General features: G+C 36.4%; 1 protein-coding gene across 6 annotated transcripts in view; it reads left to right on the forward strand.

The window, feature by feature from the left end:
• ANKHD1 (ankyrin repeat and KH domain containing 1) overlaps positions 1 to 16,639 on the forward strand; it is a 131,993-nt gene that overhangs the window by 79,969 nt on the left and 35,385 nt on the right. For all 6 annotated transcript variants that reach the window (XM_059698600.1, XM_059698599.1, XM_059698601.1 and 3 more), the window contains 4 exons: positions 2,580 to 2,707; positions 2,896 to 3,039; positions 4,571 to 4,673; positions 14,419 to 15,177. In XM_059698600.1, coding sequence (XP_059554583.1) covers positions 2,580 to 2,707; positions 2,896 to 3,039; positions 4,571 to 4,673; positions 14,419 to 15,177 — 1,134 coding nt within the window. The remainder of the gene's footprint in view (positions 1 to 2,579; positions 2,708 to 2,895; positions 3,040 to 4,570; positions 4,674 to 14,418; positions 15,178 to 16,639) is intronic.

Consider the following 16,639-nt stretch of genomic DNA (forward strand, 5'->3'; position numbering starts at 1 on the left):
ACTCCCTCTGGCCTGCATAGTTTCTGTTGAGAAATCAGCTGACAGTCGTATGGGTACTCCCTTGTAGGTAACTAACTGTTTTTCTCTTGCTGCTTTTAAGATTCTCTATTTGTCTTTTGCCCTTGGCATTTTAATTATGATGTGTCTTGGTGTGGTCCTCTTTGAATTCCTTTTGTTTGGGGTTCTTTGCACTTCCTGGACTTGTAAGTCTATTTCTTTCACCAGGTAGGGGAAGTTTTCTGTCATTATTTCTTCAAATAGGTTTTCAGTATCTTGCTGTCTCTCTTCTTCTGGCACCCCTATAATTCAGATGCTGGTATGCTTGAAGTTTTCCCAAAGGCTCCTTACACTATCTTCATATTTTTGGATTCTTTTTTCTTTTTGTTTTTCCGGTTGGGTGTTTTTTGCTTCTTCGTATTTCAAATCTTTGACTTGATTCTTGTGATCCTCTAGTCTGCTGTTGGAACTCTGTATATTATTCTTTATTTCAGTCAGTGTGTGCTTAATTTCTAGTTGGTCCTTTTTCATAACCTCGAGGGTCTCACTAAATTTCTTGATGGTCTCACAAAATTTATCTGCGGTTTCTAGAAAATTTTTGAAAAACCTTATAAGTGTGGTTTTGAACTCTATATCCAGTAGTTTGCTTTCCTCCATTTCTGTCATTTGTGACCTGTTTCTTTGTCTCCGCATTTTTTATGCTTCCCTGTGTTGATAGGGCCCAGTGGCTCAGCCTCCCCAATTACCTGAGGTGGACACTCTTGGCGCACCCCTTTGTGGGCTGTGTGCACAGTCTTGTTGTAGTTAAGCCTTAATTGTTGTAGGTATCAGTGAGAGGAATTGACCTCCAGGCCAGTTGGCTGTGAGAATCAGTTGTCTCTATGGTGGGAGAACTTCTGTGCTGGAGACACCCTTCTGGGGCAAGACTTGCTTCAGTGGGGCTTTGGTGCTCACTGAGTCTGCCCCCTGAGTGTGTCCCTTATGGATCTGAGGAGTTGTAATCTGGATGGTCCCACTCTGACCACTGTGTACACTGGCTCTTGGATCTCTAAGGAGGTGCTAAGTTAGCCTCTTCCTGAGGCTACCCAGCAGGAGATATGGAGAGATCTGCAGATTCCTCTTCTTTGTTTGGGGTTTGGAGGTGCCCAGATGAGGCCCAACTGAAGCAATGCAAGCTGCTGTGGGGCCTTGGGCCTTCTTTTGGAAGTTCTGGGTCTCTCTGACTCTGCTGCAGTTTGTTAGGTAATTTTCAGATTGCAAAGGGCCAGGCCTTTCATATGCAAAAGCCTCTGCCACAGCTTGGGTGGGGCGGGGTCTCAGGGGATCAACAGGGTGGAGCAAGCAGATATGGCTGCTCCTCAGTCCTACCCTAAGAGACCCCGCGTCTCAGTGTCCCGGCAATCGCTGCAAGCACCTCTGAGAGAAAGCTGCCCTCGAGTTCCGCCTGCTGCCAGACAGTCCAGTTTCTCCCCATATGAGTCTGGGTCCCCTGAGACTCACCCAGAACTGGAGTTCAGAGCAGTCAGGAGCTTGAGACTCCCTCCTGATTGAAAAAGACAACCATGTCCTCAGTTGCCAGCCCTTTCCACGTGCGCCTCCATACCTCTGCAGTTTATTTCCGCACCTCCTCTAAGTCTCAGTGTGCTTTTCTCTTTCCTTCTCGTTGTAGAATTTCCACTCAGCCAGCCTTCCTGTGGTTCTGGATGATGTCTATTTTGTCTTTTAGTTGTATTTTTGAAGTGGTTGTGTGAGGCAGCAATTTCCAGTGTTTACCTATGCCGCCATCTTGGTTTCTCTCCAAAAACAAAATTTTAAAAACAGGCTGAGAAAAGATTGTGCCTTTAGGTTTGCTTCAGGTCATATTGTACAAAGTTATTGAGCATCTTACTAAATAATCTTTCTGATAATATATTTGGATAATCTTCTCTTCATACCCACATTCCTCTGACTCTTAAAATACACAATATGAAGAATTATATTTCCCTTAAATAGGGTTTTTAAAAATATGTTATTTCTACTTTGAGACCTGGCTATATTGCCATGTTCTAGAAATAGATAAAAAATGTCTTTGAAACATTTTGAAAGTTACATAAAATGGTATTATTTGATGCTATGTTAACCCGTATATATTTATTACTTAGTCTTCTAGATTTTCCATTTTAAAAGTGATATTGAATGAAAGAACTACAACTACGTGCAACAATGTGGATGAATCTCACAAATATTATGTTGAGCGAAAGAAGCCAGACACAAACAAAAGAGTACACTGTATGACTTCATTCATGTAAAGATCAAAAACTAAAACCAGTTTGGAAGTCAGAATAGTAATACCATTGAGGGGTGGGTACTGACTGAAAGGGGGCACAAGGTGGAACTTCTGGTATGTGGGTAATGTCCTATTTCTTGATCTGGGTGCTGGTGACACAGGTGTGTTCACTTTGAAAATTTTTCAAACTATACAATAATGATTGATGCGTTTTTTTGTGTCTATATTATAGTTCAAAAGATCTTTAAAATGATATTGTCTATGAATTGGCTTGATTCCAACTTTTGCTAAGATTGCTATTTATTTCTACTTTAAGGTGCCAATGTGAATAGGGCTACAGCCAATAATGATCATACAGTGGTGTCGCTGGCATGTGCAGGAGGTCACCTGGCGGTTGTTGAACTACTCTTGGCTCATGGGGCTGACCCTACTCATCGACTCAAGGTATTCTACTAAAAAATAAGTGAATAAATAAATAATATATATATTAAAATGTTTGATCTCTCAGTGTTTAATATTCATTACTCTTTAATGAGTTTTAATTTTATATGAGTTGCTAAGAAACTAAATGTGTATAGTAATCATATAAGAAGAAATTAACAAATAATAATTATGGTGTCAATTTTTCTCAGGATGGCTCAACAATGCTCATCGAAGCTGCAAAAGGTGGCCATACTAATGTTGTTTCTTATCTATTGGATTATCCAAACAACGTTCTATCAGTTCCTACTACAGATGTATCTATACTCACTCCACCTTCTCAAGATCAATCTCAGGTAAAGTAAAACAGAGCTTATTTGAAATGATAACTATTCTTACCAGTTGGGAATTTTTTTTTTAAAGCATATTTTATTGATTTTTTACAGAGAGGAAGGGGGTTAGGGATAGAGAGTTAGAAACATCCATGAGAGAGAAGCATCGATCAGCTGCCTCCTGCACACCCCCTACTGGGGATGTGCCTGAAACCAAGATACATGCCCCTGACCGGAATCGAACCAGGAACTCTTCAGTCCCCAGGCCAACGCTCTATCTATCCAGTGAGCCAAACAGGCTAGGGCTCAGTTGGGAATTTTTGTTTAAAATTTGTTTTAAGCAAAATTGGCTTGTTTCTTTTTTCTATTACATATTGAGATAAACATGATCCTAAGTTCTTAAAGTTTCTTTTATTCAAAAGTTCATGGAAATTTTTTTATCTTATTTACTAAAAATAGTGTTTTTTAAAAATATTTAATACCAAATATTTAATACCAAATATAAATATTCCAAATTCTCATCTTACTGCAACTAGGTTTTGGGGTTGTTTGTTTTTTAATGAATGTATTAAGCATAATTTTGAAACAAAAAAAAGCTTTTCCCTAATACCTCCCAAGACACTATTATTTATTCTAGAGTTAACTATTTTGTCAACCAGCGAAGTATAGTTAACCAGGAGATATGCACCAAAAGTTCATTAAAGTAATTTTTAAACCTACCTAAAAATATGGAGAGAATATAGAGGATATACTAAGCATACAGAGTTTAGTGAAATCTTAAGTTCTTGTCTACAAAATTATCCTGAGAACTGCTAAAATACTCCAACTCAGGAGACATTTGGAATTTTTCTTTCTTTTGACCCATGTGGAATTTGAACAAGGGTAAATTGGCCAGTAATTATGTGAATTGTACTCCTAGCTATGTAATTGGAACCAAAAAGGCTTTGTTCTTAGCAAGAAAGTAATATTCCATTTAGCTTAAATCATTTACTTGTAGATTGCCTGAGTTTGTCCAATCAATATTCTTAGAAATTATTCCTTAGTGAAATTTTTTTTAATCTTTATTGTTGAAAGTATTACATAGGTCCTCCTTTTCCCCCCCATTAACCTCCTCCAGCCCTCTTCCGTCTCCTCCCCACCCCCAGGCTGTCACCACCCCCATTGTCTGTGTCCACCCATTATGCATATATGCATACAAATTCATTGGTTGATCTCTTCTCACCCACCCTCCCTTGCCTTCCCTCTGAGGTTCAACAGTCTGCTCATGCTTCTATGACTCTGGGTCTATTTTTGATCATCAGTTTATTTGGTTCATTGGATTGCACATAAGAGAGATCATGTGATACTTATCTTTCTCTGACTGGCTTATTTCTCTAGCATAATACCCTATAGGTGAATTTTTTGGTGTTTTGTTCTTGTTTTTTTTCTTAATTTTTAAGAAACAAAAAAGTGAATCTATTTATGAAAAAAATCTAAAACAGGATCTCTGTTTAATTTGTGGGTCTTTGTTTTACTCTTTGGTCTGAGATTATTTTTTTCTGAGTTGACTTTTTAGGTTCCACGTGTACCAATGCATACACTTGCCATGGTTGTACCTCCCCAAGAGCCTGACAGAAGTTCACAGGAGAACTCCCCTGCCCTTTTAGGAGTACAAAAAGGTTAGTTTTTAAATTATTTCTTTAAAATGGGTATTTTATTATCTAATTAATGAATTCATTAGTATGTATCCCATATTAATTCATACATTAATTGAGGTAGGTAATTCTGAAAATGCTAATAGCCTTACAGACTATAACATAGAAAATACATAAATACTAAGAAAAATGACTTCTTATTTTCCTGTTAACATACTGCTAGGTGTAATTTTTATCTGACATAGATGAAGATACTTAAGAAGAAGCAACCAAGTTTTTGATTAAAGTAGCACGAATTTATTAGGCATTCATTTCCCATTTGATAATTCTTTAGCTAAGCAGTAGTATAATATGAGGAATGAAAATGTATATTTTTTGTCTAGTTAAGTCTTAGTAACAATGATTCAATTCAGTGAGTGAGAAGTTTTAAGAATTACTAAATTTAGTTTCTTTCACATAATGCAAAATACACTGTGTTAACATCTGTCAATATGTGAACCTGGACAAATAACTATCAAAAAGTATATAAGTAATACCCAAGTGAATAGTAAGAAGGAGTATACACTATTTAAAGGACTCAAGTTTATGAGCTCTGATATTTTTCTGCTATCTTTTCACTTATAGATATAAAAAGTACCTTGATTTGATAATCATGTATAGTTGTCATATCCGAGTTCTTTGAAATAAGAAAATAGGTACTTTGTAAGGTATTAAAAACCACATAAAAACAAATGTATGAGTATATTTCATTCCGTATATGATAATGAAGTCCTAGGTTTTTTAAATCACAATGAGGTGTGTTAGTATGTATTAGCCTCTTTAATACGGGGATTTAAGAAAAGTTGGTGGTGGTGGGGTCAATCAGGGAAAAAGGAGACATGTAATACTTTAAACAATAAAAAAGAAAAAAAAAGAAATGTTGGTTAGGGGTAATTGTTACAGCAGCAAACAGAAACTTCTTTCAAATTATGCCAGTTTTAGTAATTTAGAGTCTTGAGGGCCTTCGCCAAGGATTATTTCATTTCTAAACTATTAATTTTAGAGATAAAATGTCTCTAGTGTCTCTGACTTATGCTAATTCTAGCAGCTTTCCATTGGACACATAGCTATTTAAACTTTTAAGAAAATGAAAGCTGTCATTTTTAATCTTAATGAATAAAAAGCAAAGTAAGCAGGTACTTATTAAGGAATCTGAGCATCATAACTAGCCTTTAATAAAATACTGAAACCTAAATGCCTCTATTTTTGTTGTTTCTTGTTTGGCTAAAACCCTATATAGGACTGTACTGACTTTGGCCAGGGAAATTCAGTACTACATAAGAAATCTTTTAAAAATATATATTATTAACACATACCACAAAATAACCAAGAAATAAACTAGGAAGGACATGAAATATGTATAGAGAGCAAGTAAAACATTTTAAATTTAGATTTAATATGTAAGTAAATGAAATGTTTGGATAATGATTTTTTAAGTTGATACTCACGTGAGTAATCATATTTTTGCTTACTGAGATACCTCCTTGTATGGAGTATTTATTTATCTTCACTTTGATGTTTTACTACTTAATTGAATAATATAAAAATAAATTAACCTTTTAAGAAACTTTCATTTTTCTAAATTATTAGGGAAGAAAAAAGTTAACACTTATATCTAGAAACTTGGGCATTTGCTGTTGCCAGCTGCCAAGTGACATTGCCAACCTAATATATATTTATGCAGGATCAAACTATGATCATGTATTTGTTAAGATGTAATGTTAGGATAAATCATGTGCATCATAGAATGTTATATCACTATGAATTAGGAAAAATCAGTTGATATCAGAGTGCACACTGAATCAGTGGAATAAAAACCCTATCTTAAATTATTAAATATATGTTGTTATATTTTTCTTCTTAAGGTGGCTTTTTCTCCTTAATACTTCTCATTTATGTCTCTAGAGAAGTTCCTTTGAATGATGAAATTGATGTTTGACGCTTTTGTTTCTCCTAACATCTGTGTTGCATATGTGATTAGGGATAAAGGAAGGGTTCTTATTCTCTAAGACTCTTATTTTCCTCTTCTAGCAATCATCTTTTCAAGTTCTTATGACATTTTATTCCTGTCTTTTTAAAATCTTTTTTATTATTCATAACTGCATCCTTTAAAATATATTCATGCCCTAAATCTTACCCAGGTATTATATACTACTCATATATTCTTTTCTTTCATGACCCATTTTGCACCATTTGTCTAGGCTCCATTCATCTTGACCCATATCTCCTGATATAGGCAACTTATCTCATTTGTTGTTTACAATTCTAGGCGGCATCTGAGAGACCTCAGAATCACTCTATGAACAAAATGTGAAACTAGGAGAGAGTGATATGCTCAGTTTTCTAGCATTGCTTAGCTATATTATGTATAGTTGTGAATATTCAGATGGGAAAGGATATAAAAGTGGTATCAACCCCATGCCTTACAAAATTAATTTTTAAATTTGTCACTTGAAGCCATTTGTCGCATCTGATTTATTTGTTGTAACTGGTTCTCCAGAGATTCTAAAAGAGAGGACTGGATTATCCTATGCAGGTTAACAGTTTAGAATTTAATCTGTTACAAAGCATTTAAATGATGTCAGGATAAAACAAAACCTTTATCTTTTGTGTGCACCTCAAGCCATCTAGAAGAGTAATTTCTTTGCTCTGAACTCCTACAGCACTTTATTGGATCTTCCTTCTGGCTCAGGTCACTGCTACTCCTGCCCCCTCCTCCCCTTTTGGAACTCATGTGTAGAAGGTTGGGTTAATCACACTCAATTCCTGGTGCTTTGACATTGTGGCTTCTCTCTTACTCCCTTTATCCCTCTTTCATTCCCCTACTTGCCCTGTGGGCAATCATTCTGGGTTGGTTTTGTTTTGTTTTTTGGGGGGGGGTTTGATGTGTAGATTCTTTTGTTCTTACACATTCTCATAATACGTTTACTACTTAATGGGTATTTTAAATTTACCAAGTGGTATTGTGCTGAATTCCATTTTGTTTTTTACTTTTTTCATTCAATACTGTTTTTAAGATCTATTTATGTGTCTGCCTCTATATTGTTTCTGCCAAAAGCACAGTGCTTCACCCTGTATATCCTCCATTTTTCACCAGTCCTTTCTCCCAGTGATGGGTACCCAGTTGCTTCTCACTTCTCACAGATAATGCTGTGATGAAAATCCTTATATACTCCCCTTGTAGGTCTTTGAGAGAATTTATTTGGGATAAATTTAGGAGCAGAATTGCCTGTCATAGGAATGCATACTGTTTATCTGATAGTATTACAAATTTGCTCTCTATAATGGCTAGAACAGTTTACACTCCCACCAGCAATGCATGAGGGTTCCTATATTATACCCCCATTCCAGGCCTGCCAATCCTTGGATTTATCCCTATATTTGGACTTGTATACTTTTATCTCCTCTTTTAGACTGTAAGCTCCTCAAGGGCAGGGTTTATGTTGTTTATCTTTGTATAGTCCACTATGCCTTGCTTGTTCTATTTGTTCCAATATTTGTTGAATAAACTAATGAATACCAGGCTAAGAATATATATCATTCTGAATGCAAAAGAAAATTATTGAACATTTTTAAGAAGGGAGATGTGATTAAAGAATGATGTTTTTTAAAAAATTAATCAGCCGAAACCGGTTTGGCTGAGTGGATAGAGCGTCGGCCTGCGGACTGAAAGGTCCCAGGTTCGATTCCGGTCAAGGGAATGTACCTGGGTTGCGGGCACATCCTCGGTGGGGGATGTGCAGGAGGCGGCTGGTCGATGTTTCTCTCTCATCGATGTTTCTGACTCTCTATCTCTCTCCCTTCCTCTCTGTAAAAAATCAATAAAATATATTTTTAAAAAAAATTAATCAAGAAGTAGTATTCTAAAATGGTGGGAAAAGATTGAAAACAGCAATATAAACGTAAAGTAAGAACTCAATTAACATACTGCTTTTATATCCCAGAGTTGTTTATTGGAATAGGCACCTGAAAAGTTCTCATATTTTTATATCAAATCATTAAAAGTGCAGAGAGCCCTGGCTGGTGTGGCTCAGTGGATAGAGCGTCGGCTTTTGTACCAAAGTGTTGCGGGTTTGATTCCCAGTCAAGGGCATGCACCTGGGTTGCAGGTTCATTCTAGCCCAGTCAGGGTGCTCAGGAGGTAACCAGTCAATGTGTCTCTCTCACATTGATGTTTCTCTCTCTTTCTCTTTCTCCCTCCCTCCCTCCCCTCCTTCCACTCTCTCTGAAGTCAATGGAAAAAATATCCTCAGGTGAGGATTTAAAAAAAAAAGTGTATAGAAAAATATATGTATAGTGAATGACGTTGAGTGTTCTTATGGAATTTTTACTACTGATATTCTCTAGTTTAATAGATTTCTATTATGTATTCATGTTTACATGGATTACATATGCCCAAATTTAATAATGCCTTTTAACATATAACTGCTTAGAACGCAGAAGGTTGAATTAATCTTTTAGCATGTAACACAGATGCTCTGTCTTTGAACACTCTTGGTTAACCTTACTATCCTATATAATAAAGATGTAATATGCAAATGGTCATTACACCATGAAGCGTAATGACCGACTGACCACATAACGACTGGATCACAGATCAGCAGGAGGGTGGGGCAGTGAGCTAAAATCGGACGGCAGAGAGCTACGGGGGGGGGGGGGGGCGTGGGGGGGTGAGAGAGCTACAGGAGGGTGGGGCAGCGGGTGGAGAGCTACAGAAGGGGGTAGGACAGCAAGCTATGGGGGGGTAGGGGGCGGGGGGAGCTACAGGAGGGCAGGGCAGCGGGCGGAGAGCTACTGGAGGGCGGCGAGCTACTGGTGCACGGATTCGTGTGCAGGGCTACTAGTGTTAAAGGCGTGTCCTGCCACTTTGGGAAATTTTGTGACAGGTATTTAGACATAAAGAAAAAATGATGAATTCCAGGCCAATGGCTTTCATTTTTCACTATGACCACAGTAAGAACATTGAAACCCAGGACACATTGTACATCTATTTATCCAAACACAAATTCCATTAGATAATATATACTCTATTACATTTGATGTACTGTGTTATTTTCTAGACTACTTCATTAACCTTTTTTTCTATTTCAATTTAAGACCCAGCTGTTTAAAAATCATTCTAGCCCTAGCCGGCTTGGCTCAGTGAATAGAGTGTCGGCCTGCGGACTGAAGAGTTGCGGGTTCGATTCCAGTCAAGGGCACATGCCCGGGTTGCAGGCGATACCCGTAGGGGGTGTGCAGGAGGTGGCCAATCAATGGTTCTCTCTCATCATTAATGTTTCTATCTCTCTCACCCTCTCCCTTCCTCTCTGAAAACAATAAAAATATTTTTTTTAAAAATCATTCTAGCCCTAGCCTATTTTGCTCCATGGATAGAGTGTCAGCCTGCAAACTGAAGGGTCCCGGGTTCGATTCCGGTCAAGGGCACATGCCCAGGTTGCAGGCTTGATCCCCAGTAGGAGGGTGTGCAGAAAGCAGCCACTCGATGATCCACTCTCATCATTGATGTTTATATATCTCTCTCCCTCTACCTCTCCCTTCCTTTCTGAAATCAATAAAGATTTTTTTTAATGATTCTAAAAAAAATAATTCTAGTAAGGTGCTATGTAGAGATATAAGAAAGCAAAGGGGTCACAACAAAGTTTATATCTGATTAGACAAAACCAAGTAAGAAATAGGAAACCAAATCTACTGGTTTGTCATGTGTTTTGTCCTTTAGCCATTATTTTTCTATTGCACAGTATACTAATTATTTTAGATACAAAAATGATTGGTAGAATTAACTCATTTCAATAATAAACTAAATATTTGGCATGTACATGTCCACCTCATTCCCTCACTGCCCATAAAAAAAATAAAATTTAAAAAAAAAAAGGTCTCGTTCAAAGCTGTCTCTATATTATGGTTTCCTGTTTACAAAGTTTTTCTACTGGAAACCAAACCAAAAAGATGAGATGGTGACTTTTCCTAAATTCCTAGAAAGTACTTTATAATGTCATCCAATGTTACCAATGAATAGATTAATTTATTTACATGTGACAGTGGAAGATGTTGGAAGGAGATGGAACTCTTATTTTCTAGCATCTTATATACTACTTACTACCTTCCTGCTAACTGAAAATTTGTTGCTAAAAGAACACTTGTCACATTCTCTACTTTTCCCCAAAATTGAAGGTGTTGCTTCAGCTTCTGGGAATGATTAGGTTGTATTATTTCTTTTTCACCAACCTGGTTTACTTTTGATATTACAGCTTGTGTTACTGCTTTGATGTGTATCTAGCCTCTTTGGAGAAGAACTGCTTTTTGTTCATTACTTTCACCATCCTTTGTTTTTACTGCTATATCTACTAGTATTCTGGGCTTATAGTTTCTATATTTAGTTAAGTTACTTTTAGTAATCTTGTATTTTAAACTTCTTGCATCTTATTTATTAACAAGAAAGGACCATTTCTACTGTTACTGTCCTCAAAATTCTAGCCTTATTTTGGGTCATCTTATTATTTGTTAGATTTTTAATTTTTGAATCTTTAAGTTCATATAATTACCAGTCTGGTTAGTGTTGAACTCTTACATGGATTTCCTTAATCTTATATACAAAATACGTATCAACTATATAAGGGTGTTTTGAAATTAATAAGTGTTTAAAGGAGTTTTCAGTCTGCAGAATTTTTAAATTTAGTATGCTAAAGTCATTGAATTTATCACACAACTGAGTTTTTGTTGTTGTTCTTTGTGCTGGTTATCCTTCCTTTTCTTATCTGTTGATTGTCATTAGGTACTTTGAACAAATATATCAAACCATGAATTCCTATATAAACTTATGGAAATATTTATAAAATTATCTCACAAATCTAAAGGCTATTGCTTTGAAAGAATAAAGTATTTCTTCACCACTTTGTTAAGGTAGAAATGTAAAATTGAATATAGACAATACATTTTGCTAAGCTTGCATTTAAAGAATAAGTCTCTTAAAGTGATGGCAGTAATTTTGGAACTGTGGCCTTCTGACCTTGTTAAAGACAGTTTCTTGTGGAAAAACTGTTAGTCTTTTTCAGTAATAAAACATGTTGCAGATAGTAGAGCTACCCGCAGTTCTAACATCTCCCATTCTAGCAAAGAAGCAGCTGAATCTCTGATTTTATTTTTCAGTGGTTTTGTCACCTCTTGTAATTCAGTATGTTTTAACATCTAATAGGTGACTTTTTTCCTTTGGATTTGAGAATCATTTTTAATGCATTAGATGATCTGTTTTTTAAATTCTTAAGTTAACTATGTTTATGTTATTCATATATGTTGACTACAGTCCAAAAGAGTGGACAACTAATTTTTTTTCTGAGTTCTTTTTTAATCCTCACCGAAGGACATTTTTCCCACTGATTTCTAGAGAGAAAGTAAAGGGAGGGAGGAGGGGGAGAGAGAGAGAGAAACATTGATATGTGAGAGAGACACATTGACTGGTTGCCTCTGGAACACACCTGGACCGAGGCCAGAGATCGAACCCACAACTGAGGTATGTGCCCTTGACAGGGAATGGAACCCAAGTCCAACACTCTAACCACTTAGAAACACTGGCCAGGGCAACTTTATGGTATTTAAAATTAAACAGCAATGAAGCTGTTAAAAAAGAACTGGGTAGGCTTGGCCATTTTGTTCAGTGGTTAGAGCATCAGCCTGCAGACCAAAGGGTCTCGGGTTTAATTCCCAGTCAAGGGCACATACCTTGGTTGTGGGTTCTATCCCTGGCCCTGATTGGGGTCCAATACATAAATGTTTCTCTCTTTTTCTCTCTCTCCCTCCTCCTCCACCTCCCCTCCCTTCACCTTCTCTAAAAATCAACAGAAAAAATATCCTAGGGGGAGGATTAACACACACACACACACACACACACACAATGCTATAAAGTTCACTCATTTTAAATGTAAAATGCAGTGAGTTTTAATAAACTTACAGAGTTGTGCAACCATCACTACCATCTATTTTAGCATATTTCCATTACTCCAAAAAGATCTCTCATGACTATCTGTGATCAATCTCCATTCTCACCACCATAACCTCAGACAACAACCACTAATTTCCTTTCTGTCTCTATAGAATTGATATAAATGGAATTACACAATATATGGTCTTTTGTGTCTGTCTTCTTTCACTTACCACAGTGATTTTCAACCTTTTTCATCTTGTGACACACACAAACTAATTGCTAAAACTCTGCAGTACATCAAAAAATATTTTTGCTGATCTGACAAAAAAACAGGTATACTTTTGATTCATTCACACCGGATGGCTATTATTGTGTTGCTGTTATTTTATTTGACAATTTAAGGGAAAAGAGGTCAGTGCGCCTGACTAAAGAGTCGGGTATTGCATGTTTTTAAGATTCTTGTAGTGGCACACTAGTTGAAAATCACTGACTTAGCATATTTTCAAAGTTCATCCATGTTGTAGAATATATCAGTAGTTTGTTCTTTTTTATTACTGAACTAGAGGCCCAGTGCACAGATTCATGCACCAGTGGGGTCCTTTGGCCTGGCCTGTGGGCATTGGGCAAAACCAGCTCTTCAACATCCCTTGAGGGGTCCCAAATTGCGAGAGGGCACAGGCCAGGCTGAGGGACCCCACTGGTGCACAATCGGGGCTGGGGAGGGACCACAAGAGGGCTCTAGGGTGTGTCTGGCCCGTCTTGCCAAGCCCCGATCGGCTGGACCCCAGCAGCAAGCTAACCTGCCAGTCGGAGCGTCTGCCCCCTGGTGGTCAGTGCACATAATAGTGACTGGTTGAACGGTTGGTGGGACAATTAGCATATTAGGTTTGTATATATATAGATAGTCCCAGTTCTTCCTAAATAAGAGGATTTAGCCTTGAATTAAAGCAGTAATTACATGTATCCTCCACTCTATGTCCAGGTGTTAGGATTATTAATATTTATAATTATTTTGTCATGAGAGGAGAAACTTAATTTAGGTGTGATTCAAAAACCTTAAAATAATGTACATTTACTTTATTTTTAAACACATTGTCAATATGAGTACTCTTATATGGGAAATCTGATTTTCCTCCTAGGTAACATCATTTTTCTCTGATAGATGCTTACATTAAGAGTTTATGTAAACTCAGAAAAAAATTGCTCTTTTTAATATTAGTGTTCATGTACAAAAGTATTAAAGATGATGGAAAATTTTAGAACTATGTATCTTGAAAAAACTGATTTCACATATTTTGATATATTAAGAGAAGCATTTTCGCAATTTGAAAAAAAACTACTCTCATCTGCAAGTTATAGTTTCTTATAGTAATCTTTGCTTGCACAGTTAATATTGTGCAAAGAACAATTGAGCAGTTAAGCTAATATTAATGGTATCTTAACTCTATTTTGATAATGCTTTAGATTTTATATTCTTTAAGAAGTCTAGTCAAATAAGCAGAATTTTGAGATTCTTTTCCTCTTTGATTTGATTTTCATCCTGTCCTGTCTTAATTTCCAAAATCCTCCTGTTCTAAAGATTAAACTTTTTATTAAAAATTTCATTTTTTTAATTGGCAACATCCTAGTTTGTGCTGTTAAATAGATGAGTATAGTCTTTACCTACCACTGTGTGAATCTTTAAACATTCATTCTACAGCATTAGTTATAAGGGTTTGGGGAGGGAGGTCCATGTGTGTGGGAGGGGGAGCTGATTTTTTTTTTTTTTTTTTAGCATGGCACTTTTTCAAACATTTTTCATGTGCTTAGGTACATCCAAGCAGAAGTCCAGTTCCCTGCAGGTAGCAGATCAGGACGTACTGCCACCTTTTCACCCATACCAGCCTTTGGAGTGCATAGTAGAGGAGACTGAAGGCAAGCTGAATGAACTGGGACAAAGAATTAGCGCTATTGAAAAAGCACAGCTTAAGTCATTGGAGTTAATTCAAGGTGAACCTCTGAACAAAGATAAGATAGAAGAACTTAAAAAGAACAGAGAAGAGCAAGTCCAGAAGAAGAAGAAAATACTGAAAGAGCTGCAGAAAGTGGAAAGGCAGTTGCAGATGAAAACACAGCAACAATTTACCAAAGAATACTTGGAAACCAAAGGTCAGAAAGACACAGTATCTCTACACCAGCAGTGCTCTCATAGAGGAGTCTTCCCAGAAGGGGAAGGAGATGGTAGTCTTCTAGAGGATCACTTTTCAGAGTTACCTCAGGTTGACACAATCTTATTTAAAGATAATGATGTTGATGATGAGCAACAGTCTCCACCATCGGCAGAACAAATTGATTTTGTCCCAGTCCAGCCTTTATCATCTCCGCAGTGTAACTTTTCCAGTGACTTAGGTTCTAATGGGACAAATTCTCTTGAACTTCACAAAATATCAGGTAATCATCAGATTGTAGGACAGCCACAGATTGCTATTACTGGACATGATCAGGGGCTGTTAGTTCAAGAACCAGATGGACTAATGGTTGCAACTCCAGCCCAGACGCTTACCGACACTCTTGATGACCTGATAGCAGGTGGGTTAAGAAATATATCTGTAATAATTTTTCTTTAATCTGTGTGCTCAACTTCTTTACACAACCCTCCAAAAACACCAACTTTGTACTTTTATGTTTTAGAATGATCTTTGTAAAATTATTTCCTGAGGTGTTTTGGAAGTGATTTTAATTAAGCTCTAACACACAAAAGTGTGTTTGTCCCTCTTCTTTTTGTTACTTACAAAGGCAAAGAAATAAAGCTGCCATGATCCTTTACTTTAGACCTTTGGTGTCAAAATCACCCTGTGTTGTGTCTTGGTTAGGAGATCTCAAAATAGAATTCCTTTGTAGGCTTTAGAGATATTCACAAAAGATTATACATTAAATTTTCCTGCTAGTGATTTTTATGTTTGGAAATCAGAATTCTAAATCACATTGTTTTTTCTTTATTTATAATTTTATTAGATCAATTTAAATATTTATAATTGAAAGGGATGTTCAGAGAAAACTATAAACATTCCATGTTGATACAGTATTTGTGGTTAGAATATTTAAAGTTAGAAATTATTGTCAACTTGATGATGATTTGGAGATTGGGATTTTTATATTAACTGTCTTGATGAAAGCACACAGACAGACATAATACACACACACAAAAATAAAAAATAAAAAAGGACCTGGTAACCTTAAAGTATGTTTCTTTTCTTTTCTTTTTTTTTGTGGAAAATTACAACTAGATATGAAATGAGGTACACAAGTTTACTTTCCCTTTCATTGTCCTTGCAGCAGTGGGAAAACAGTGCAATTAATCATTTACCTTCCTAAAGATGGCTGGTGAATGTATCACCTCCATGAAAGCCCAGTTCAGAAATGCAGCCAGAATGGCTGTTGACAGTGGATGAAGACCAAGAACTAAGATGTAGCTGGAGTGATATTCAAAGGCAGGCCAGTCCTCTGTCTCGATTGCAAAATTTTTTTCCTTAACTGTTGTCTGTTTCCTCTTGTCATATTCTCCTTCCCTCCTCCCATCCCAATTATGCTATCCCAGTTTTCTTCTTTTGTGAGTCTTTAGTCTTCCTAATCTTTACTGAATCTTTAAAAATGTGGAATAAGATTACTTAAATCAGGAATTTTGGGGGGCATGTGTATGACTTTCAGTGGTTATAGAATTGTAATACAGCCTGTGAGGCTCCTCTAATATGAACTATAGGTACCACTGTGCAGAGGAGGAATATCTTAGTTTTTGTAAAGAAAATAAAAATGCTGGGAAATGTTTTAAGGAGTTAGATTATTTAATTTAGGTTTTTATATCTTAAGCCCACAGCCATTTAACTCAAATTAACTTTGTGTCATTAGCATTGAGAGTTGTTATAAATTATAAATAAACTCAGAGTTTATTTATAGCTCTTATTTCTAATCTGGGAAAAAGTATATATTGGAGTGTGAAGTATGATTATGAATAATAATAATAAAACTAGTGATCCTGGAATAACATTTTTAA

Source organism: Myotis daubentonii, chromosome 5, assembly GCF_963259705.1.
Source record: "Myotis daubentonii chromosome 5, mMyoDau2.1, whole genome shotgun sequence".
NCBI lineage: Eukaryota > Metazoa > Chordata > Mammalia > Chiroptera > Vespertilionidae > Myotis > Myotis daubentonii.